Source organism: Lissotriton vulgaris, chromosome 6, assembly GCF_964263255.1.
Source record: "Lissotriton vulgaris chromosome 6, aLisVul1.2, whole genome shotgun sequence".
Lineage (NCBI taxonomy): Eukaryota > Metazoa > Chordata > Amphibia > Caudata > Salamandridae > Lissotriton > Lissotriton vulgaris.
Window position 1 is genome coordinate 197,025,505 of NC_141694.1, and position 20,339 is coordinate 197,045,843.

At 46.7% G+C, this 20,339-nt stretch overlaps 1 protein-coding gene across 2 annotated transcripts in view; it reads right to left on the reverse strand.

The window, feature by feature from the left end:
* Positions 1-20,339, reverse strand: part of CYP39A1 (cytochrome P450 family 39 subfamily A member 1) — a 252,446-nt gene that overhangs the window by 96,631 nt on the left and 135,476 nt on the right. The window contains exons 9-10 of one of the 2 annotated variants that reach the window (XM_086926236.1): positions 16,991-17,086; positions 10,056-10,144 (exon numbers count right to left, since the gene is read on the reverse strand). In XM_086926236.1, coding sequence (XP_086782362.1) covers positions 10,056-10,144; positions 16,991-17,086 — 185 coding nt within the window. The remainder of the gene's footprint in view (positions 1-10,055; positions 10,145-16,990; positions 17,087-20,339) is intronic. The other variant, XR_015296603.1, reaches the window with a different exon arrangement.

A 20,339-nucleotide genomic window follows, 5' to 3' on the forward strand; every position in this document is an offset into this window, starting at 1 on the left:
TGAAGGTCAGTCTTAAGCAAGTCATCGAGACACTGAGCCTTCTTGGAGCCTCCCTGCACCAATGCCCAGGGTACCAGAGCCCTGGCAAGCACCAAGGCTTGTTGTGTGCCAAACCCGGACACCACTGATGCCAACACTGACCTGCTGATGAGTGACGTCAGGAGCTCAAGGTCATCATCGAGAGTGGCCCTGCAGTCTTGGTTTCTCTCCCTCTCCAGGTCACCGAATCCAAATGGAAGCCTCTGACTCGAGCTACCCAGAAGACAAAACACTTCTGCATCCGAGCCCAACAATCCAGATCACTGTAAACCGACTGTGTCTTCACGCTTCAGAGACCTCAAGAGCCAAGTCCCCCTTCGCGTTCTGACGGACAGGTCCTTCAGTCCCTACTTGCAGCCTTTCTTTTTGCAGGTACCACGCCATTGACTTTGCCGCATAGCACTTGAGGCTACCAATGCGACCAGCACCTCTGCAATTGGTGGTTTCTTGGGCTAAGCATCTTAAGTCCAGGAGAAGAACTCTGTAAACTATTTGCAAGTATTTCGATGCAGTGAATGTTTCTCCGATAGGATAACATTACCACGTTCGAGGCTCACACCTCAAAACCATTATTTGATTGTATTTTTCTAATAATAAAAAATTCTATAACTCCGAAAATACTTACCTGATTCTGATTACTTTGGTGTCTAAAATTATATAAACATCTGAGTTATTTCTCTAAATTGGTATCTAGTTTCTTCTTTAGTGTGTGTCTCATTTATTGACTCTGTGTGTACAACAAATGTTTAACACTACCCTCTGGTAAGCGCAAGCCGCTCGACCACACTGCCACAAATGGAGCACTTGGGATTATTAATTTAGGCCCTGTAAACCAATAAGGGTTGTCTGTACTTTTTGGCAGGTGTGCCCCTACAGTGGCAGTACCAGTTTAAAAGTCAGCTTCCTACAAAGCGCTCATTCACCACCAAAGCAATCTCTGGGCGATTTTCACCAGTAAAACACACAAGATGATGGACGGAATGTTGCACAATGGCAAAAGATTCACCCCCAGTCACAGATCAGGGTTTAATCCATCGTTATTTTGCTCACCAAGCCACCCCAGTTCTGACATGGCCATATGCAAATCAGTCTTGACCCTGTGCCTCATGGTAACAGTCCAGCCCGAACTGCCAAGCCATGTCTTTCCTGGACCGGAAACAAGCATCCTAGGACCGGTTTATGGCTATCAGCCGTCTTCAGCCAGGATAGCTTGACTCCAGTGGCTTAGTGAGCAAGGGACCCACGTCTGGGCATACCCTTCCCAAATAGGGTGAACAGCAAAACACACAAGATGATGGACGGAATGTTGCACAATGGCAAAACATTCACCCCTAGTCACAGATCTGGGTTTAATCCATCGTTATTTTGCTCACCAAGCTTTTTGCTGTTCACCCTATGTGGGAAGGGTATGCCCAAACGTCGGTCCCGTGCTCACTACGCCACTGGAGTCAAGCTATCCTGGCTGAAGACGACTGATAGCCAGAAACCGGTCCTAGGATGCTTGATTCCGGTCCAGGGAAGACATGGCTTTATGTTATGTTACTAAAACCAGGAAATATTGATGGAGATCCAATCAGGGATATGCGGGGAAAGTGATGGGAGGAATGCTCGCAATAAGTCTAACCACTGGTTATTGCTTGAGGTAGCATTTCAACCCATTGTTCTTTTGCCCACCATGCCACTTAAGTTTATACCCAGCAATATGCACGTCAGGATTGACCCTGCTCTAATCTACACAGTCTAGTCTGAACTTCCAGGCCAGGTTCCTCCCCAAAACTGAACACAAGCGACCCAGGACCAGTTTTGCCTGATTGTGTCTCTTCAATCGTGTGTAGCTTGGTTCCTGTGGCACAGTGAGCACGAGAGACACGCCTGGGCATACCCTTGCGACTTTAGGGTAGTACATCAAACACACAAAAGGTAACTGGAGGAATGCTTGCATAAAGTCTAACCATTGGCAATCACTCAGGTAGCATTCCAACCCATCTTTCTTTTGCCCATCATGTCACCTCAGTTTGAACCCAGCCATAAGCAAATTAGTCTTAGCCCTGCTCCAATTGGAACTGTTCAGCTTGAACTGCCAGGCCAGTGATTCCCAGAACAAAGAAAACCTAAGACCGGTGCATATGGCTTCAGTGTTTAAAAGGAAATATAGAAGTGCAGGTACTCCTTGTCCCAGAGTACCCGTTTGCTGATAGGAAGTGCTGGTACTCTCCCATTACAAGAATTGGAGCAGTGCTGGAAGTGCCAGAACTCAAAGGCTGCGTCCATCAAAAGTTTGAACAACACTCACTGCCCGTACTGAGACAGTAACCTTACAGACCACCTCTGTGGTCCACAATCCCAACCCTCAATGGGGGAGTGCTGTGTGCCCCGTCGTGGTAAATATGTGATATATACTGGTCCAGCCTAATGGCTAGTAAAATGTTATCCTGAGCAAATCTACTATTTGTACATATATGTATATAGAGATAACTCTAACCACTAGTATATGTAGTAGACCCTTGTACTCTCTACCATTCCTATGTGATTCTTGAAGTTTATCCATTTGTATCTCTTCCTTGAGTGACTTTACAACTTGTACATTTACAATCTTTTCTGTTTGTGTCCTTTATATAACTCATGTAATCCTAAGTCCTTATGTATCGCAACTGGTTCTTTTGTAAAGCGCACTAACACCTTCGGGTAATATGGCTGAGATACCCGCCACCCCCTCTCAACACAATCCCCAAAAGGAAGGGAAACCGGAAACTGTTCTTAAAGTTTTTGGATGTGGGATGGAGTGACCATCCCGGCCGTATTTATTAAAACAAAAGATTAAAACATTAAACGTTTTCATGTTATGTACAATTTCATTATCACATTACGATGTTTGGCTAACCTTAACATAATCTCTAATACAGAGGTTCTCCTAGCCGAACTAGCATCCTACAAAACATTCTCTAAGAATACTGAAATTGTACATCCTAACGTTTAAGGGCCAACGGCAAGGTCATAACCGGTGTCAAGATCCCTAACCAGACTTACCCCTCCCACTTAGGAGGGGCGATGGCACAGGGGCTTACCACAAGTGCAACTACTAACAATTTCCCTTGACTTGACGGGGGCACTTAAGACTCGACGCCATTTAAAGGTCGTTCGAACACTTGTGTGTGGTATCTAGAAGGTATCGTTGACCTCTCCCCACCCCACACAACTTACCGCATCTGCCGTCGCAGATGACACTAGCCCCGGGAAATTCCCCAGGAGGGGGCTGTAACCCCTCCTACAAAGGAAGGGGCCTTGACCGCCTTTCCTTTACTTCCGGCGACCCGCCCTTAGACGGGACCGCCTCCCCACTGAGGGGCCAATGGCCACCTCTCCCGAGCGCTCCCATCCGTGTTGGGTGACGCCCACTCATAGGGATCTACCAATTAGTGCTCACCGATCATGACCTTACCGCCTACCAAAAAATAAATACGACAGTTCTTCAACCTATGAAAACATTGGTCGCTACGACCGAAGGAACATGCTAAAAATGCAACATCACATCAAATCACTTTAATCATAACAACCTAAACGATATTCACCATCTTTATTAACTACAAACTGCTACTGTTATAGCCTGTAAACGAAACGGAAAAACAAACTTATCAATTCACTTTATTGCACAACAACTTTGCTGTCCTCAGGGGCTGGTGGGTGGGTCAAAATTGGCTCTTCGTTCCGTCCCGAGCTCACGTGTAGCGAGGAGGTGCAGCTTCGGAGCACAAGAACAAGAGGACGTCTTCTGGTCTTGCGCCTTCTTTTATCCGTCTTCAGGGCGGGCGAAAACCCGCCCCTGCCCGCCCCGGGGGCGTGGCTGGCTGCGTCGGTGTCTAGGCCAGCCCACTCTAGGGCGGGAGAAGGCGCGCCCCGGCTACGCCGCTTCGGGCATACCAGCCGAGACGCGCCTCCCGCCCAAAAATGGCTTCCCGGGGGGATCGAGGCACTCATCCATACGTTCGGGGGGACCGAGTGGTCGCCCCTTTCCATATGGCTGAGATACCCGCCACCCCCTCTCAACACAATCCCCAAAAGGAAGGGAAACCGGAAACTGTTCTTAAAGTTTTTGGATGTGGGATGGAGTGACCATCCCGGCCGTATTTATTAAAACAAAAGATTAAAACATTAAACGTTTTCATGTTATGTACAATTTCATTATCACATTACGATGTTTGGCTAACCTTAACATAATCTCTAATACAGAGGTTCTCCTAGCCGAACTAGCATCCTACAAAACATTCTCTAAGAATACTGAAATTGTACATCCTAACGTTTAAGGGCCAACGGCAAGGTCATAACCGGTGTCAAGATCCCTAACCAGACTTACCCCTCCCACTTAGGAGGGGCGATGGCACAGGGGCTTACCACAAGTGCAACTACTAACAATTTCCCTTGACTTGACGGGGGCACTTAAGACTCGACGCCATTTAAAGGTCGTTCGAACACTTGTGTGTGGTATCTAGAAGGTATCGTTGACCTCTCCCCACCCCACACAACTTACCGCATCTGCCGTCGCAGATGACACTAGCCCCGGGAAATTCCCCAGGAGGGGGCTGTAACCCCTCCTACAAAGGAAGGGGCCTTGACCGCCTTTCCTTTACTTCCGGCGACCCGCCCTTAGACGGGACCGCCTCCCCACTGAGGGGCCAATGGCCACCTCTCCCGAGCGCTCCCATCCGTGTTGGGTGACGCCCACTCATAGGGATCTACCAATTAGTGCTCACCGATCATGACCTTACCGCCACAGGTCCGGATAGTTGACCGGCTATCCGGACCCCCCACAAAACTCCTACCTAAAGGTCATGTTCCAAAGATTTTAACCAGGCTAGGAAGTCTCCTATGAGTAACTCATTCCCCGCCCTCGACAAATGCACACCATCCCCCAGATACATACTGTCATCATTAATACAATTATGCGAGATCGAATGCAATGCCTTGGAACGGAACAACCTACTCACTTTGTTATTCAATTTTCTAACCGAATGATTCAAAGCAGGGATCGAGATAGCCCCCCGCCACACTTTTCGTGGGATCATATGAGACCATGCGATTAGGCACCCCGGAACTCTCCTCGCTAACCAACTTACCGTGGAAAGCATAGCCTCCAGGAGAAGTCGTCTACCGGTGGTGACCAAATCATTGCCCCCCAAATGCACTATGACTATGGACGGCGGTGACCTCATCCGCTCTAACAAGCCCTCAAAAAATTCCTGAAACTGGTCAATACAGAGACCGCCCCTTCCGTAGAAGGACACTCTGTACCCGTATTCCTCAGGTACGTGAACCATGTCACCTGCTTTGAATACGTCTGCAGCCCGTCTCACGTATGAGTGGCCCACGACCCAAACCTCCTTCCTCACAGCCGGTGACGTGCGACCGCTGACCTGGTGTTGGGTCGACTGCTCAGTCTGCCCTGCCGCGTAGGCTTGCGCAACTGAAAACAAACAAAAACAAGAGGCGTGAGTACATGATTACAGTTTCACAACATGTGCAATCGCACGTACCTCTTATAACAATTGGAGGACCAGCGCCCCACACGTTTCACTTGTTCTACATTAAGACCTCTGGCTGTAGCTTCAGTGGCAGCCCCTATACGAAAGGAGTGGGTCCCAAATTCGCCCGGGTCCAAGCCCGCTGCAGCAATGGCCATTGCAAGCACCCGTTGAAACTGAAACCTCGTCAGCGGGGTGGCGTCTGCATGCCTCAACAATGTCCCTCCCCATGATGCCACCCTTCGTGCTAGGTAATCTTCTAAGCACTGTACCGGACACATGGATGAGTCGAGGTTCCTGCGGATGATCGTGCAGTCCCCTCTCCCATCTTGGTCAGTCTTGGACCTGAGAAAGGAGACAATCATCGCATCACCCCTGATCTGGACATGCTCCCTGCACAAGCCCCCCGTCACGTCCCGTTTGTTCCTTGCAACCAGCTCACTAACTCTCATAGCCCCGTGAAATGCCAGCGTAAATGCAGTCCGGAACAAACAGGTCTCGAACGGGGACGAGCATGTGTTCGGGAGCGTGACCAGTAACTGGGACAACCTGTCTAGACCTATCGGTCGTCGTACATCTACTCTGCGACCCTCTAGACGTTGCCACCCACGTAGCGCTTTTTGTACCGTGAAAGACGCTGTTGGGTCCAGGATGCCATGGGCCCTGGCAACAAAGGAAATGGCGGCACGATGCCTTTGGGCCGTAGCCACCGATTTCCCAGCCCTACGTAAGGACATCAGAAAAAGTACTACCAACTCCTCCTGACCCCAAAGTCCTCCTCTCTCTGCCCCCAAAAAGGCTAAATAGGCCTGGAACGCCCCTTCATATGCCTTCCTTGTCCTGGGTGCTAGACTCTCTCCCACGAGGTGACGAAGTTCGGGGCACCGAGAGACCAGAGAGCTTCGGGGAAGGGTGCCGGCTCCGGGTCCGCTGAAGGAAGGAAACCCGAGAAAGCCTGCATGTGAAAACGAGACAGTGCATCAGCAGCCTGATTCATCACCCCTGGGACATGTTTTGCTCTGAATACTACGTTCAGTTGCATACACAGTAAGACAATTTCTTTGAGGAGCCTCAAAATCAACTTACAACGGGCTGCCTGACTATTGATGCATTCTACCACGGTCATATTGTCGGACCAGAACACAACAGAATGATCTCTGAACCCTTCTGGCCAGGTTCTCAGGGCCACCAGAATGGGAAATAGTTCGAGGAAAGCGATGTTACTTGTCAGCCCCTTCTCGTGCCACCATAGGGGCCACTTTTGTGCCGACCATTTTGTGCCGAAGATGGCGCCAAAACCTACGCTTCCTGCTGAGTCTGTCCATAGCCCAAGCTCTTCAGAGGAGACGGCTGGCTTGTTCCAGACGACCCGGCCATTGAAGTCCGCCAAGAATGCTAACCAAATCCGCATGTCCTGGCGGACCTCGGCCGATAACCTTGTGCGATGATGACCCTCCTTTAAGCCAACCATCGCTTGGGCAATTGAGCGGGAAAAGGGGCGAGCCATTGGTATCACCCTCAAGGCAAAGTTCAACTTTCCCACTAACTGTTGCAACTGATGCAGTGTAACTTTGGATGCCTTTAAACATACTTGGAGGGCTGCCCTGAATTTCGACACTTTGCTAGCTGGTAAACGGAAGCACCCCTCCCTTGAGTCCAACTCGATCCCCAAAAACTCGAGGCAAGTCGTGGGACCCATAGTTTTACCTGGTGCCAATGGCACGCCAAGATGATCCATTAACACACAGAATTCAGCTAAGGCCCGGGCACATTCGGAAGTACCGGCGGGGCCAAGGAACAGAAAATCGTCAAGGTAGTGCATTACATTTCGGAAACCCGTTTTCTTAGTGAACACCCATTGCAGGAAAGTACTGAATTGCTCAAAGTAAGCACATGATATAGAGCATCCCATTGGCATACACCTATCCATGTAAAATGACCCCTGAAACCCGAATCCCAGAAGACGCTGATCGTCTGGGTGTACCGGAAGCAACCGGAACGCTGACTCGATATCAGATTTCGCCATCAACGTCCCGTGCCCCAGGCGATTCAAGATGGCTACCGCCTCATCAAAAGATGCGTATCGCACCGAACAAACTTCTGGCTCAATTGCGTCGTTCACCGAAAGACCATATGGAGAAGATAGATTATGAATCAAACGAAACTCACCCGGGTCCTTCTTGGGGACCACCCCTAACGGAGAACAAACGAAATCCGGTACCGGGGGCTCACTAAACGGGCCGGCGACCCGTCCCCGGCTAACCTCTTTCTGAATTTTTTCTTGCACTACAGATGCATGTTGTAAAACGGAAAGTTGATTTTTGCACATCCCTACACCCTGAAAGTCCCCTACCGGGATGCGGAAACCATGTGTAAAACCGTTCCGCAGCACCCCGGCAGAAGTGCGATCCGGGTATTCGCTGAGCCAGGGAATCATTGCCAAGGTATCAATCGGGGTTGGTAAAGGCGCCCCTCGGCCTAGCTTAGACCTGTTTGGCGCCTCCCTTACCCCCATTCTCACTCGTTCTGGCTCTGCACGATGACTCAGGATGGGACGACCCACACGTACTACACTCATGTTTAAATTTACACGATCCCGGAGGCCTGGTACACTTCCCCTTGTTAAAATTAAAACAGAAACCCTTTCTCCCTGTATTGCCTGCGGGCCTCGACTGGTCGTCGGTGCTCGTACTTGGTCGAAAGGGCGTCCCCATATTTTGGCGGGAGTAATCAACAACAGTGCTCCCGACCAATGGCATTCTTAACATTCCCGATTCTTTCATCTTATCCCATGTTAAAGAATCGTAACAATCCCAAGTCAAACCCTTGTTATGTTCCTTTTCTTTCCTGAACAAATTGTCATAACAAAACCAATGGTTACCTTGATACGCTGTCGAGTAACCCATAATTCGTGATTGATAAACGGGAAACTCAGGAAGCAACTCGGGCCTACGTTCCCCCAAAATTGATGTGAAAATACCCCATGCATTGCCCCAGTTGCCAATGTTCTCATTTACCTTAAAGGCGGCCATCTTTGCGCGCCAAACACTCGGATGCATTAAGTCCTTCTGACTTTTTACATGTTCCACATCATAATGATCAACAAGCAGGGAAAAAATATTCACGTACTCCCCCGCCCAGATCTTTTCCTTTATAGCTAAAGGCACATGTTGTCCTAATCTCTCTCTACGAGAGGGTGCTGACTCGTCCCTTGCAATCGGCAATGGCCGCTTACCTGCACCGGACGCAGCTTCTGCCGCTTGCGGCTTGTCTATCCCCGCCAACGGCGTAGCCACTCTAGCTGCCTCTTTCTTCTCACGAAGCCCTTTTATCAGCGCCTGTGCTTCGGCAGCCGTGGCGCCATCACTACTATCCCCCAACCATGCTGCTAGCTGTGCTGCCAGCTCGGGGGGCATGTCTTCCTTGGATGTCGGGGTGACGACAACGGGGATTGGATTCCCCTCCATCGGTACTGGGGTCGGCGCCCCGAGCGGGGCAGAGGGAACCGGGACGGCCCCACCGGCTGGAACCTTTCTCGGCCTCTTAGGTCTCCCTCCAGCCGGCGGGGTGCCCGAACCCTCCTCCCCATCTCGCTCCGCCAACCGTTTCTTTATGTCGGACACTTCTTTGCAAAGGGCCCGCACCATCTGATCGGTCGTCATTCTTTTTGCGCCTTTCTTGGGCATCTCTCCGAGGAAGTATCTAGAAGACAAAGAAAAAGATCAAAACGCTCAAAATTGGCTCTTCGTTCCGTCCCGAGCTCACGTGTAGCGAGGAGGTGCAGCTTCGGAGCACAAGAACAAGAGGACGTCTTCTGGTCTTGCGCCTTCTTTTATCCGTCTTCAGGGCGGGCGAAAACCCGCCCCTGCCCGCCCCGGGGGCGTGGCTGGCTGCGTCGGTGTCTAGGCCAGCCCACTCTAGGGCGGGAGAAGGCGCGCCCCGGCTACGCCGCTTCGGGCATACCAGCCGAGACGCGCCTCCCGCCCAAAAATGGCTTCCCGGGGGGATCGAGGCACTCATCCATACGTTCGGGGGGACCGAGTGGTCGCCCCTTTCCATGTTCGCGCTATATAAAATCGCATTAAATAAATAAATACAAATGAATATGAACTACTGATGTCAAATACCCGTCCAGTCAGTCACACCCGCCTGCGCGCCAAAGCAGCACCTCAGCATGTAGTGCTCCCCACAAAAGCTGCAAATAAGGACACAAACACACCTCACAGGGCCTGAGGTGCCTATTTACGCGCGTGCAGCGCAAGGCGCCCACCTCCCGCGAGCCACCCATTCACAAGGACCTGCCCTTTCCCACTGGTTCTGGGGGCAAGGCGGGCATGAAATGTCGGCTCATTATGTCATCCCCGGCCTCCTGTCCATCAGCACAAAAAGACAACAGTTCGACATCTCTCGGGGGCTGCGTCAGAGCCTTTAAATAGCGCGCTCCTGTTGCGCCATTATCTGCGGGGCTGAGGCACAAGCAGAACCCAGCTGTTCACCGACCTTCCCGGGCACTGGTACCGCCCTCCGCCGAACGCCATGAAGCCGTCCAAGAACGCGTTCTTCTCTAAATTTGCCTTTTTCCAGCGTTCCTGTGGGAAGAAAAGCATTTTTCCAGCTCAGGCTTACGTAAAAAAAAGGCTTAACATTATTTCAACGGGCTAAAAACAACCCTGCCCAGATAATCCGTGCTTATGAAGCTGCAGTGTTAGTAACCTGTTAATAATGCCAGTGTGAACGCAGTCCAAGAAGGCGGATTTATAAACCTGGGCAAGGATAGAAAGGAGCACAACACGCTGGAACGATTCTGATTTAAGAATCAATTTAGCAGTGAGTATATAAGTAATGTATAATGTATATTACGATCCTTTAAGAGTAAATAACTAGTCAAATGTGTACCAACTCCTGACCTGCCGTGATGTCACGACGGACACACAGACGCCACACAGTCGTACAGGGGAACAGACCGTGCCAGTGACAAGTGAAAGTCATCTAAATTAGTTACAAAGAAAGAAAGCCTTATTTGAAAACACGACCTAGTACTAGACAGGGCTTTAAGTGGTCCGGGACCACCCGGGTCTGAGACCCGGTGGTAATTAAAATATGACATTTAAAAATGGCCCCTTTCGGGCCTTGTATTCATGTCCTTAACTTTACAGACAAAAAGACTGATCGATGTCTGAACAAAGGTAAGCCATGTTGTTCTTGTTTATATTGTACATGCTTTACTTAATCTTGCAATCCCTGAGAGTGCTTACTTTTTTCCAGAATGTTGCTTTATGGTATTTGTTTTTCAGGCAGCACATTACTCTTGTATAATAATACATCCTTGAAATTGAGTCAGAATTCATGCTCCTACAATTCTTGGCCTCTCGGCAAATCGTACACTGCAGCGGTCACCTTTGTCAGTTGCAGGTGTGATTCTATGCAAATGCGTGGGTAGTGTGGAACTCTTTTGGAGTTGTAGTATTTATTATTTAAACCACACCCTTAATAAAGGCTATGTACCTTTTGGGAACCCACCACTTTTTTCACCCCACTTAGAGCCCTGGTACTAGAGATCTTCATTATAGACAGAAGAACGAACGCATGAAAAGCCTAGCTAAGCAGGCCAAGAGACAGGTAGCCATGCACCCAAACAACCAATTATGCGCAGGCAAACCTGACGTAGAGCCTCATTCAGGGTCTGGTGGACGGAGAGCCGTAGCACAAAGGCCAAGTCAAGAGTTTGCTTCTGGTGCGAAGGTCCTTTTAACCAAAGTGCTCTCGGCAAAAAGGTGGAAGAAGTTTTGCCCAAATACTCATAATGCCAGCCAGACCGATAGCCGTGCCACCGTTAAACGAAGACTGCCTGGCATTATTAAATTATTTTTTATTGCCAATACTTCCAAGCACAGATTTGTTTTAAAGAAAAAAATAATATCATTATCCATGACATGCTGAGAGTTTGCCCAGATGTGGGTCCCTTGCTCACCATGCCACTGGATTCAAGCTAGCCTGGCTGATGAGGGGTGATGCCCCCAAACCGGTCCCAGAATGCTTGTTTCCAGTCCAGTGAGGAACTGATTTGGCAGTTTGGGCTGGACTGTTCCCATGGGGAACAAGGTCAAGACTGATTTGCATATGACAGGGAGTAAACTGGAATGGCATGGTGAGCAAAAAAAGCAATGGATTTAGGCTCAGATCTCTGTACTGGGGGTGAATGCAGGACATTGTTTATTCACCATTCCGTCTATCAATTGTTCTTTTTGCATTTGTCACCCCGAGTGGGACGGGTATGCCCAGACATGGGTGCCTTGTTCACCATGCCACTAGATTTAAGCTAGCCTGGCTGATGAGGTGTGATGCCCCCCAAACCAGTCCCAGGTTGTTTTTTTTCCTGTCCAGGGAGAACCAGGCCTGGTAGTTCAGGCGGGACTATTCCCATGGGAAGCAGGGTCAAGACTGATTTCCATATGGCTGGGTTGAAACTGGGGTGGTGTGGTGAGCAAAAAAAACGATGGATTTCGGCCCAGATCTCTGTACTGGGGTGAATTTTTGACATTGTTCAGCATTCCGTCTATCAATTGTTCTTTTTGTAGGGATTTTTCTGCCAGCACTCTGGAGACATTAATAGTTACTTCTAGGTGGAGATAAACAGCCCTTACAACAGAGTCTTTACCTCACAATGACTTTACCATGCAGACTTTACAACACAGGTAAGTACTATGCAGATCAGTGTTTATACCTTTACCATGCATGCCTTTACCGGGCAGGTAAGTATATATTTTTTAAAGTTAAGGGTCATTTTAGGGTTTAGGGGTGGACACAGATAAAGGGATGAAATGGTAATTTTAGGGTTATGGGGTGGTTAATGGTAAAGGGAGATAAGTAGATAAACAGATAAAGCTGTATACAAGTGAGTACATTGCAAATAAATAGTTGGGCAGGCTTGTCGGCCAGCAGACAGGAACACAGATAAAACATAGACACAGTCAAAGTGAAAGCAGACAGGAAGGCAGAGAAAGGTGAGACAATAAGCCAGCAGAAAGACAAACATACATGTAGGGAGGCCCAGAGACAATGAAGCTCATACATACAATATCTTGAGCTACAGACTTCCAAGTAAGTATTACAAAGGTACTGCCTGATAAAAATATGGACAAACACAGACATTGAGAAAGGTATAGATAGCCAGAGACAAAGAAAGAAAACAACATTTGAGAAAAATTGGATTGTTATTAGATTTATATAAAACATATATGAAGGAAATGTAAAAATTAGAAATAGAAACATGGCCAGATCTTCCTCTTGGGAATCATGGAGATGGTAATACTATACCACGGCCTGCGATATGGGCAAGAGGTTTCAATTACATTTTGGATGGGAACAGATATAGGTAACCCCTAAGCATGACACGAAACATCGTATGATTACACCACAGACAGACAAATATGAATAAAATGGGCTGCGTAGATACTTGGAGAAATTTATATTGGGTGTAAAAAGTGTATTCATGCCACTCGGTCATGCATAACATGCAGAAGATAGATCCGATTAGATAGTATACTGATTTTATGGATCTAACCACTAAAATGCAGGAGGCACAATACCTAAGCAGGTTCCTATCTGATCACTCTTCTCTCCTGCTAGAGTACAGTTATTGCAATACCAGTGTACATGCTGCACAAGGGAAACTGAACCCAGATGCTTCCAAGGACCCTTTTGCCTTACGGATGGATGTAAGCACAATACGGAGCACATACTTTGAAATCAACTCGGATTCCACGGAGAGCGGAGTGACTGAGTGGGAAGCATTGAAGGCTGTCCTATGAGGGGAGTGCATGAGAACGGTGCATGGAATCAGGAACCAATTACAGACAGAACTATAGGAGCTGGAGAAAAGGACGACCCAGCTCCAAAGCAAGGAGGTTGCATCTCCTCAACTGAAACAAAATATGATGGCAACCCGCAGGCTCCAAGCAGAAACCGGGGAAAGGTAAGCCTGATCTCAAATGAAGGAGTAAAGGAGAGAATCCACAGAGAAGGGGGCACATCAGGTAAATCTTTAACATGGCTACTGAATAGAGAATTGGATTATACCCCAATGCTTGCCATAGACTCAGCTGAGGGGCATGAGGTGACAAAGCAAGCGAGCATGAACAAGGTCTCAATGCAACACTAAGTGCAACTGCACAAAGACCTGAACTCTTGATATATTAGGGGAAGCAATAGTAAATGTGGAATCAGAACCACAGATATAGGAACTTAAGGAAGCAATATAGTCAATGCCCAGAGGAAAGGTGCCAGGCTGCTATAGTTTTCCGAGGGAGCTCTACCAGACGTTGTCATCACCATTAGCAGATAAACTGCTTGACCCTCCTAATGAAGGTAAAAAGGCAGGCCTGCTGCCTGCAAACCTGAGAGAAGGCCACATTAGCATAAATGTAAAACCTGTTAGGTACCATAGGGTCCCAGTGTGCCAACAGCCCTCTACCGATGAAAGACACCAACACTAAGATTCACGTAAGGGACTTGCTAATGGGCTAAAAGAGAGGTGATTCACCTGGTGCATGAGGATTTGTTTCAGGGAGCAACACCTCAAAGAAAATGTATAGAATCACACATTTAATTCAACAGGCAAATGTACATGAAGAGGAGTGTGCAGTAGCAGCTTTGAACCTGGAAAAAACATTCAAGACACTGACCTGACCCTTTTTGCTAACAGTGTTGAGGCATATGGGGGTGGGTTCACATTTATTGTGCCCAATCCAGTTGTTTAATGGTCTTGGAGAGGCGGAGAGTTTTTGTAGGAGTCTGGGGTGCCCGCTCCCACCACTGCTTGTTTCCCTTGCCGTGGAAGCCTTAGCAATACGACTAAGAAGTGCACTTCACACATGGGGAATCAGGGTGGGTGATACAGAACTATAGTCTTTCTCTATTCAGATGATGCTCTGATATACCTAGGACTCTGTCTCATTCCTAATACACGAGCTTGATGGGTGTGGAGAAGTATTGGTATTAAAAAGTAATCATAATAAGTCTATATTGTTTCTGCTGGAGGTTTTATCCAAAATGGACATTGAGAATTTGCCCGACCTAAGATCTGGTACCTGGGGATGATGGTAGCACACACGCCGGATTACAATATGGGCAGGGTGCTGTGGGCCCTCCCACGCTCTGTTATGAGCAGGGTTGGTAAAGCAAAATGGTACTATTGCCTCGTTGCTTCTATGTACTGCTGAATTCCAAGTGTCCACTGCAAAGGACTAAGTTTAAGGAACTAGATAGCCTATTGATATTACCTGTGTGGGCTTTAAAAAGAATTAGGGTATCATTGAGGGAATTAAAACTGGACCTGGAAGACGGGGGACTCAAATTGTATTATATTGATGCACACTTACAGCATCTGGACATAGGGTTCATTGAAGCAGGCAACTGGGAGGTCCCACTTAGGGAAATGTTCATGATGGGAGGAAACACACAAAGTAGTGGGTTTTGCAGCACTGGAGGACTTCAGGAAGAAGCTCAAGACCTTGCTTTTCGACCCTTACGGCCACCCGACCGAGGCTCACAGAACCATAGCGCCTGGAGACCTCCTAGGTGATAAGTCGCTCTCTACTGGACTTATTGATTGATTGACAAAGTATAATCCAGGACAGTGGTACAGTGGAGGGAGGGAATGTTACAAGCTCGGTGACCTCTACCCAGGAGAGCTAATCATTACATTCCAGGAAGCACAGGAGGCATTTATTGTTGGCCCCAAATTACTGAGAACAGTTAGGGAAATCTGGACAGACTTTCCGAAGGCTTAAAAGCCGACACGCACGCTAGAGTCTTTAATGAACTTGAGGCAGGGGCATAGCCTGGAATTCTTAATATATAAAAACCGACACGACAAAGATGATACTAAAATCCAGGCAGCTGTAAGAGGAGGACATTCAAGAACAGGTAATGGATGGAAACTGAAGGGATGCATGTGCCCAGGTGAAGGGGGTCTCTAGGAATGCAGGGCTTAAACTTACTCACTTTTGTATCGCACAGATATTAACTCTGTTAAGTTGAAAAAGGTCTGTCCAGAAAGATCCCCGAATTACCCCAGATATGGGACAATGGATGGCAAATATAAACATCTTACAAGGCACTATGAAGTAATAAAGTATTGGGAAGTGGTGGTAGAAAAAGTTGGAAGTCTCCCCAAAACTCTGCCTTCTGAGGGTCATCAAAAAACTCAAGAAGGAGAACATTTGATTTGTGACTAGGTTGTATATTAGCAAAGAAACATATATCAATTGGCTGCCTTCTCCCACATGGCTCCAAGGAGAGTGATTGACAGAGATATGTTCTTGAGTGGGCATTGGCTGCAGACTTACACTTGGTGAAGCAAGATGATTATAAAGCAGAGAACTTGGCAGTATGCTGCGTGAAACAGCAAGGGATAAAGAAATTGCATCACAGGAAACTGCTCACCCAACACAGCCTGTAATTGAAGCTCAGGCAGTACCAGTGAGAAGCTCCAGTAGCAGCTGGTGCCGAAACCAAGTGGTGTGACAACGTGGGGGGTGGGGAGGTATAATCTTTAAAAAAATGACTTACCTTACCCTGCCGCTGTTAGGGTTCAGCTTCTTCCTCACACGCACTGCACAAGGCACCCAGACTCCCCACCCAATCCTGGTGATGCTCTCATGCTATATCAAACATGAGAGCAGCGCCAGGATTGGTGTGAGTGACCAAGTTTGTGGTTCAGGGAGCCTGGGATCCTGAGGTGTTTCTCCAACCTGGCAATGCAATACAGCTGCGCTGAAGAAACCCAACTGGCATGTCTGTGTGGCCTGCCTAAGGTGGCCGGCCAAACATGACATGCGCACTGACATTGTGCAACTCTCCTCCTCCCTGCTCAGCCTGCTATCCTCAAAGATGATAGCCCGCCATGCCTTAGACCAGCAAAAAATAATAAATAGTTTCATTATGATTTTATTTTTTTATAACTTGGCACCGACCAGTGGGGCGACGCTCCTACGGAATTAATGGAGGAGCCGCCCCTGACCACCACTTTCAAGGCTCACGAGTCACTACTGCAACAGGGCATTTGAAGTTCTGGAAACAAGACAGACACAACAGGTCCTAGTAGTAAATGGCACAAATATCTGCAAAGCTCTTAATCTGTCTTAGAGAGCACAATCTAGCTATTGTTCTATTCACAAGACTAATGAAACCCAGACTGAGCATTGGCAGCATGCATTGCAGCGACTTCGGAATCGCAGAAAGAGGAACCCTCCCCGAACCAAGGCCCAAATTCAACTGCTATCAACCTAAGGCACATGGGCTCACTTCCTCTAGGAACTCAGTAATCCAATTTATATAATTTTGTATTAATATGAGGTCTTATGTGGCTCCAAGCACATAAATAGTGCCATGGTAAACAGGTTAATATATAACTTAATACATAGGCAACTTACAGGTTTAAAATTTTCAGGTTCTGGAAAATATTTTGGGTTCCTGTGCATCCAATATGGGGACAGCATCAACATATCGCCCGCAGGAACAATGTAATTCTGAAAAAGACAAAAGAATTTCAGAATCAGTGAAAACAACATTTCACAAATTTAACTTTACACATATTGGCCAAAGTTGCCCACAATGAACAAACATTGAATCATTCAATCAATAATGCTATACCATTTACCTGTGACAATGGTCTATCTTTGGTGTAAGAGTACACCAGACTGACCTTTACATGGGATATGTGACGTCAGCATGTTTTGATGATACAATATAATGTGAAGATATCACTGGTAATGTTTACAGCTTGTTTATGAGGTCAGTGGTGATGGGAAATTATCCTGTGGAAGAAAGGCACAATCCAGAAGAGAATCTGTCGAAAGCAGGTCTTCTTGGCACCGGGTATATGGTCTTCGTGGTTTGCAGGTACAGCCTACTATCCCCTGGAACAAACCCAAACACCACTTTGAAACTGGAATTCTAGAGTTGTTCCAAAAAATAATGTATCCAACAGGAATGGAAAAACTAGATATCAGAAAATTTCCAACTGGCCACATGAAGCAGCAGAGCACACAGCGACGAGTACCAAAACAGGAACTGGAAAAGGTGGAGATTTCATAAGTCCAGTGAGCAAGCAATCTATCAAACACAATTGCGACGCAACTAACACTAAAATGGACAACTGTTACCCAGTAGCAGAATGTGACAGATTGTGAGGTAATCTGGAAGCCATTCAGCCATTTTGAATCAGGAACCAAATGCTGGTCAATTGTTCAAACATGAAGAGCATTAATAAGGTATGTTCAGAGACATACAGAACATTTAAATGAAGAAATATATCCAACGGGTAACATACACTCAAATTAAGTATGGTCCCTTCAGAATGATGATCCCTTCAGAATGCTGAAAGTGCAGAGACTATCTCCTGATGTTGCACTGATAAGGCACTGGTATCCAGGAAATGACTCACCCCATAATCCTGTATGTGGTTCAGTCCAAGCCAAATCCACTGGATGATGCGATAATGCAGCCGAGAACGCCCATATCAACTGGGAACATTGCGCGTCAGGGCCGAGGACCTGCTGGCAGAGACCGCTAGAAACTGGGTTCACCAACTGCGGGGCTGAAAGAGAGGAGCCCACAGGGACCTGGACCGCCGCAACCAAAGAAGGTAAGGAGAAATCCTTGCACTCCTGCCTTATGGTGAAATCTAGTTAAACACATTTTTACCAAACCGGCTGCATGAACCTATACTGCGGGTTCCCATGAACAATCACAAGAAGTGTATAGTCGCCTTAGAATATAGGAACCGTCTACTATTTCCAAGAACAAACCCAGAAGCTTGAATAAAACTGGACGTCCAGAGCTGTTCTGGAAAAAATATATCCAGCAGCAAAGCAGCAGAACGAAGAGCAAGAGGTACCAAAGCAGGAACTGGAGAAGATGGAGATTCCACGAGTCCAATGAGTGGGCATTCAATAGTATATTGATGTTTTCCTTTAAAATACCAGGAATCACAGATCTCCTGATCCAGATTTTCAGGTCGCCCGTCAACTATTATGGGAGCTGGTCTCTTTTTAACTTGAGGACCTCTACAATGGAGGTAATATTTTAAATGAGAAACATGAAAAGAAGGATTAACCCTCCAGGACAGGAGGAGCTTGAGCTAAACAGTGACGGATTAATGATCTTGGACATTTCCCAAGGACCGTAATATCTTGGAGAGAACTTTAATCTGCAGATAGAGAATTGTAGATTAATTGACGATAACCACACTGTGTCTCCTATTTTCCTATAGAAGGACCTGGTGAACTATACCAATTAACCTGAAATCTCTATTTTGAATTACCAATCTTCAAATTAATTATTAATTTCTCTCTGGCCTTCTTTAACCTTTCCAAAGAATTCTGGTCTCCAGGTACTGAATCTTCTATTTCTAAGGAGTTCCGGAAGGTTCAATGCTGAACCCCAGTTATTGCAAAGAAGAGGTAGAAGCCGTTGGATGTATGGATTGAGTTATTATAGACAAACTCGTCTGCAAGTAAGAGAGATTTACAGTTGTCTTGGGTCTCAGGAAAGTAACACCTTAAGAACTCTTCAAGAGTTCAATATAATCTCTCACTTTGTCCATTAGCTTGAGGGTGGCAGCCCTAAGTTAATGCTATTTGAATGGCAAGTTTATGACCTAGATATTCCCAAAACCTTTGAGACGTATTGCGTGCCAAGGTCAGAAATTATTTTCAAGAGTAATCTATGAAGTCAAAATATGTCAGAGTAGAAGATTTAGGCCACTTCTTATGCAGTTTGTACTTTGAACAGAGCACAAGTGAGTCATTTTAGTATATAAATCCACAGTTACCACCATTGTGGTAACATTTTCAGAGGGAAGCAAATTTACTATAAAATTAGTGAAATATTTTCCCATGGTTTGGTGGGATTTTCAATTGATAATAATAATCCTGTCTTTCTTTACGTTCCAGATTTATTTTTGAAACAGATCTCTCAAGAGTAGACACATCTGGTGACATTAAGGTGAAGAAAAGGCCACTAGAGCTTCCTAATGATTAAATCATCTGTAATTCTTCTTTTGTGTCCAGAGATTAAAGACTTGTGACACAACTGTAAAATTAGTTTGTAAGTATTTGGAAGGAATAAGAGTTTGTTCCTAACAAAAAAGCAGGATTTTTGTGAGTTATAACAGGAATTGAGGAGAATATATTTCGAGGTCTTTTAGATAATGCTTTGGGTTCCTTGCTGTATAATCTCAAGAAATGTGGAGGTTGTTGTGGAAATGAAGGTGTAAAGAATACCAATCTTTCCAACAGACTGGGAGCGCTCTGATTCAGGATTTTGTCTAGATAAGGAATTACCAATAATATTTTCAGAGTCAGGAATCTAGTTGAGCTAGTTATGTGACTGTCGATTAGGCACTGATATAAGGAATTTGAAAGACTTTGGAAGAAGAAAGTGGTTAGAAGTACAATGAGAGACAATGAATTTGAAGCCCAGGAATGAGGGTTTTGTAGACCAGTTTATAAACAGGTTAAATCAAGCTAGCAACTTGATACCTCATATAATTGCACTCTGAGGAGAAGAAATTAGATCAAAAGCAAGCATTCCATAATGTGTAGAGAAGCAGAGAGGCAAAGGCTGAGATTACTCCATGCCTAGGCTAGAAGCTACTAAGGTACCATCAACAGATTCTACAGCAACTGGAAAGGCCTTCTTTTGAACTAGGATTTGATGGTTCCTAGCTCACTGAATATCCATGTAGACCTTGGAAGCTCCACAGTCTACAAGAACAGA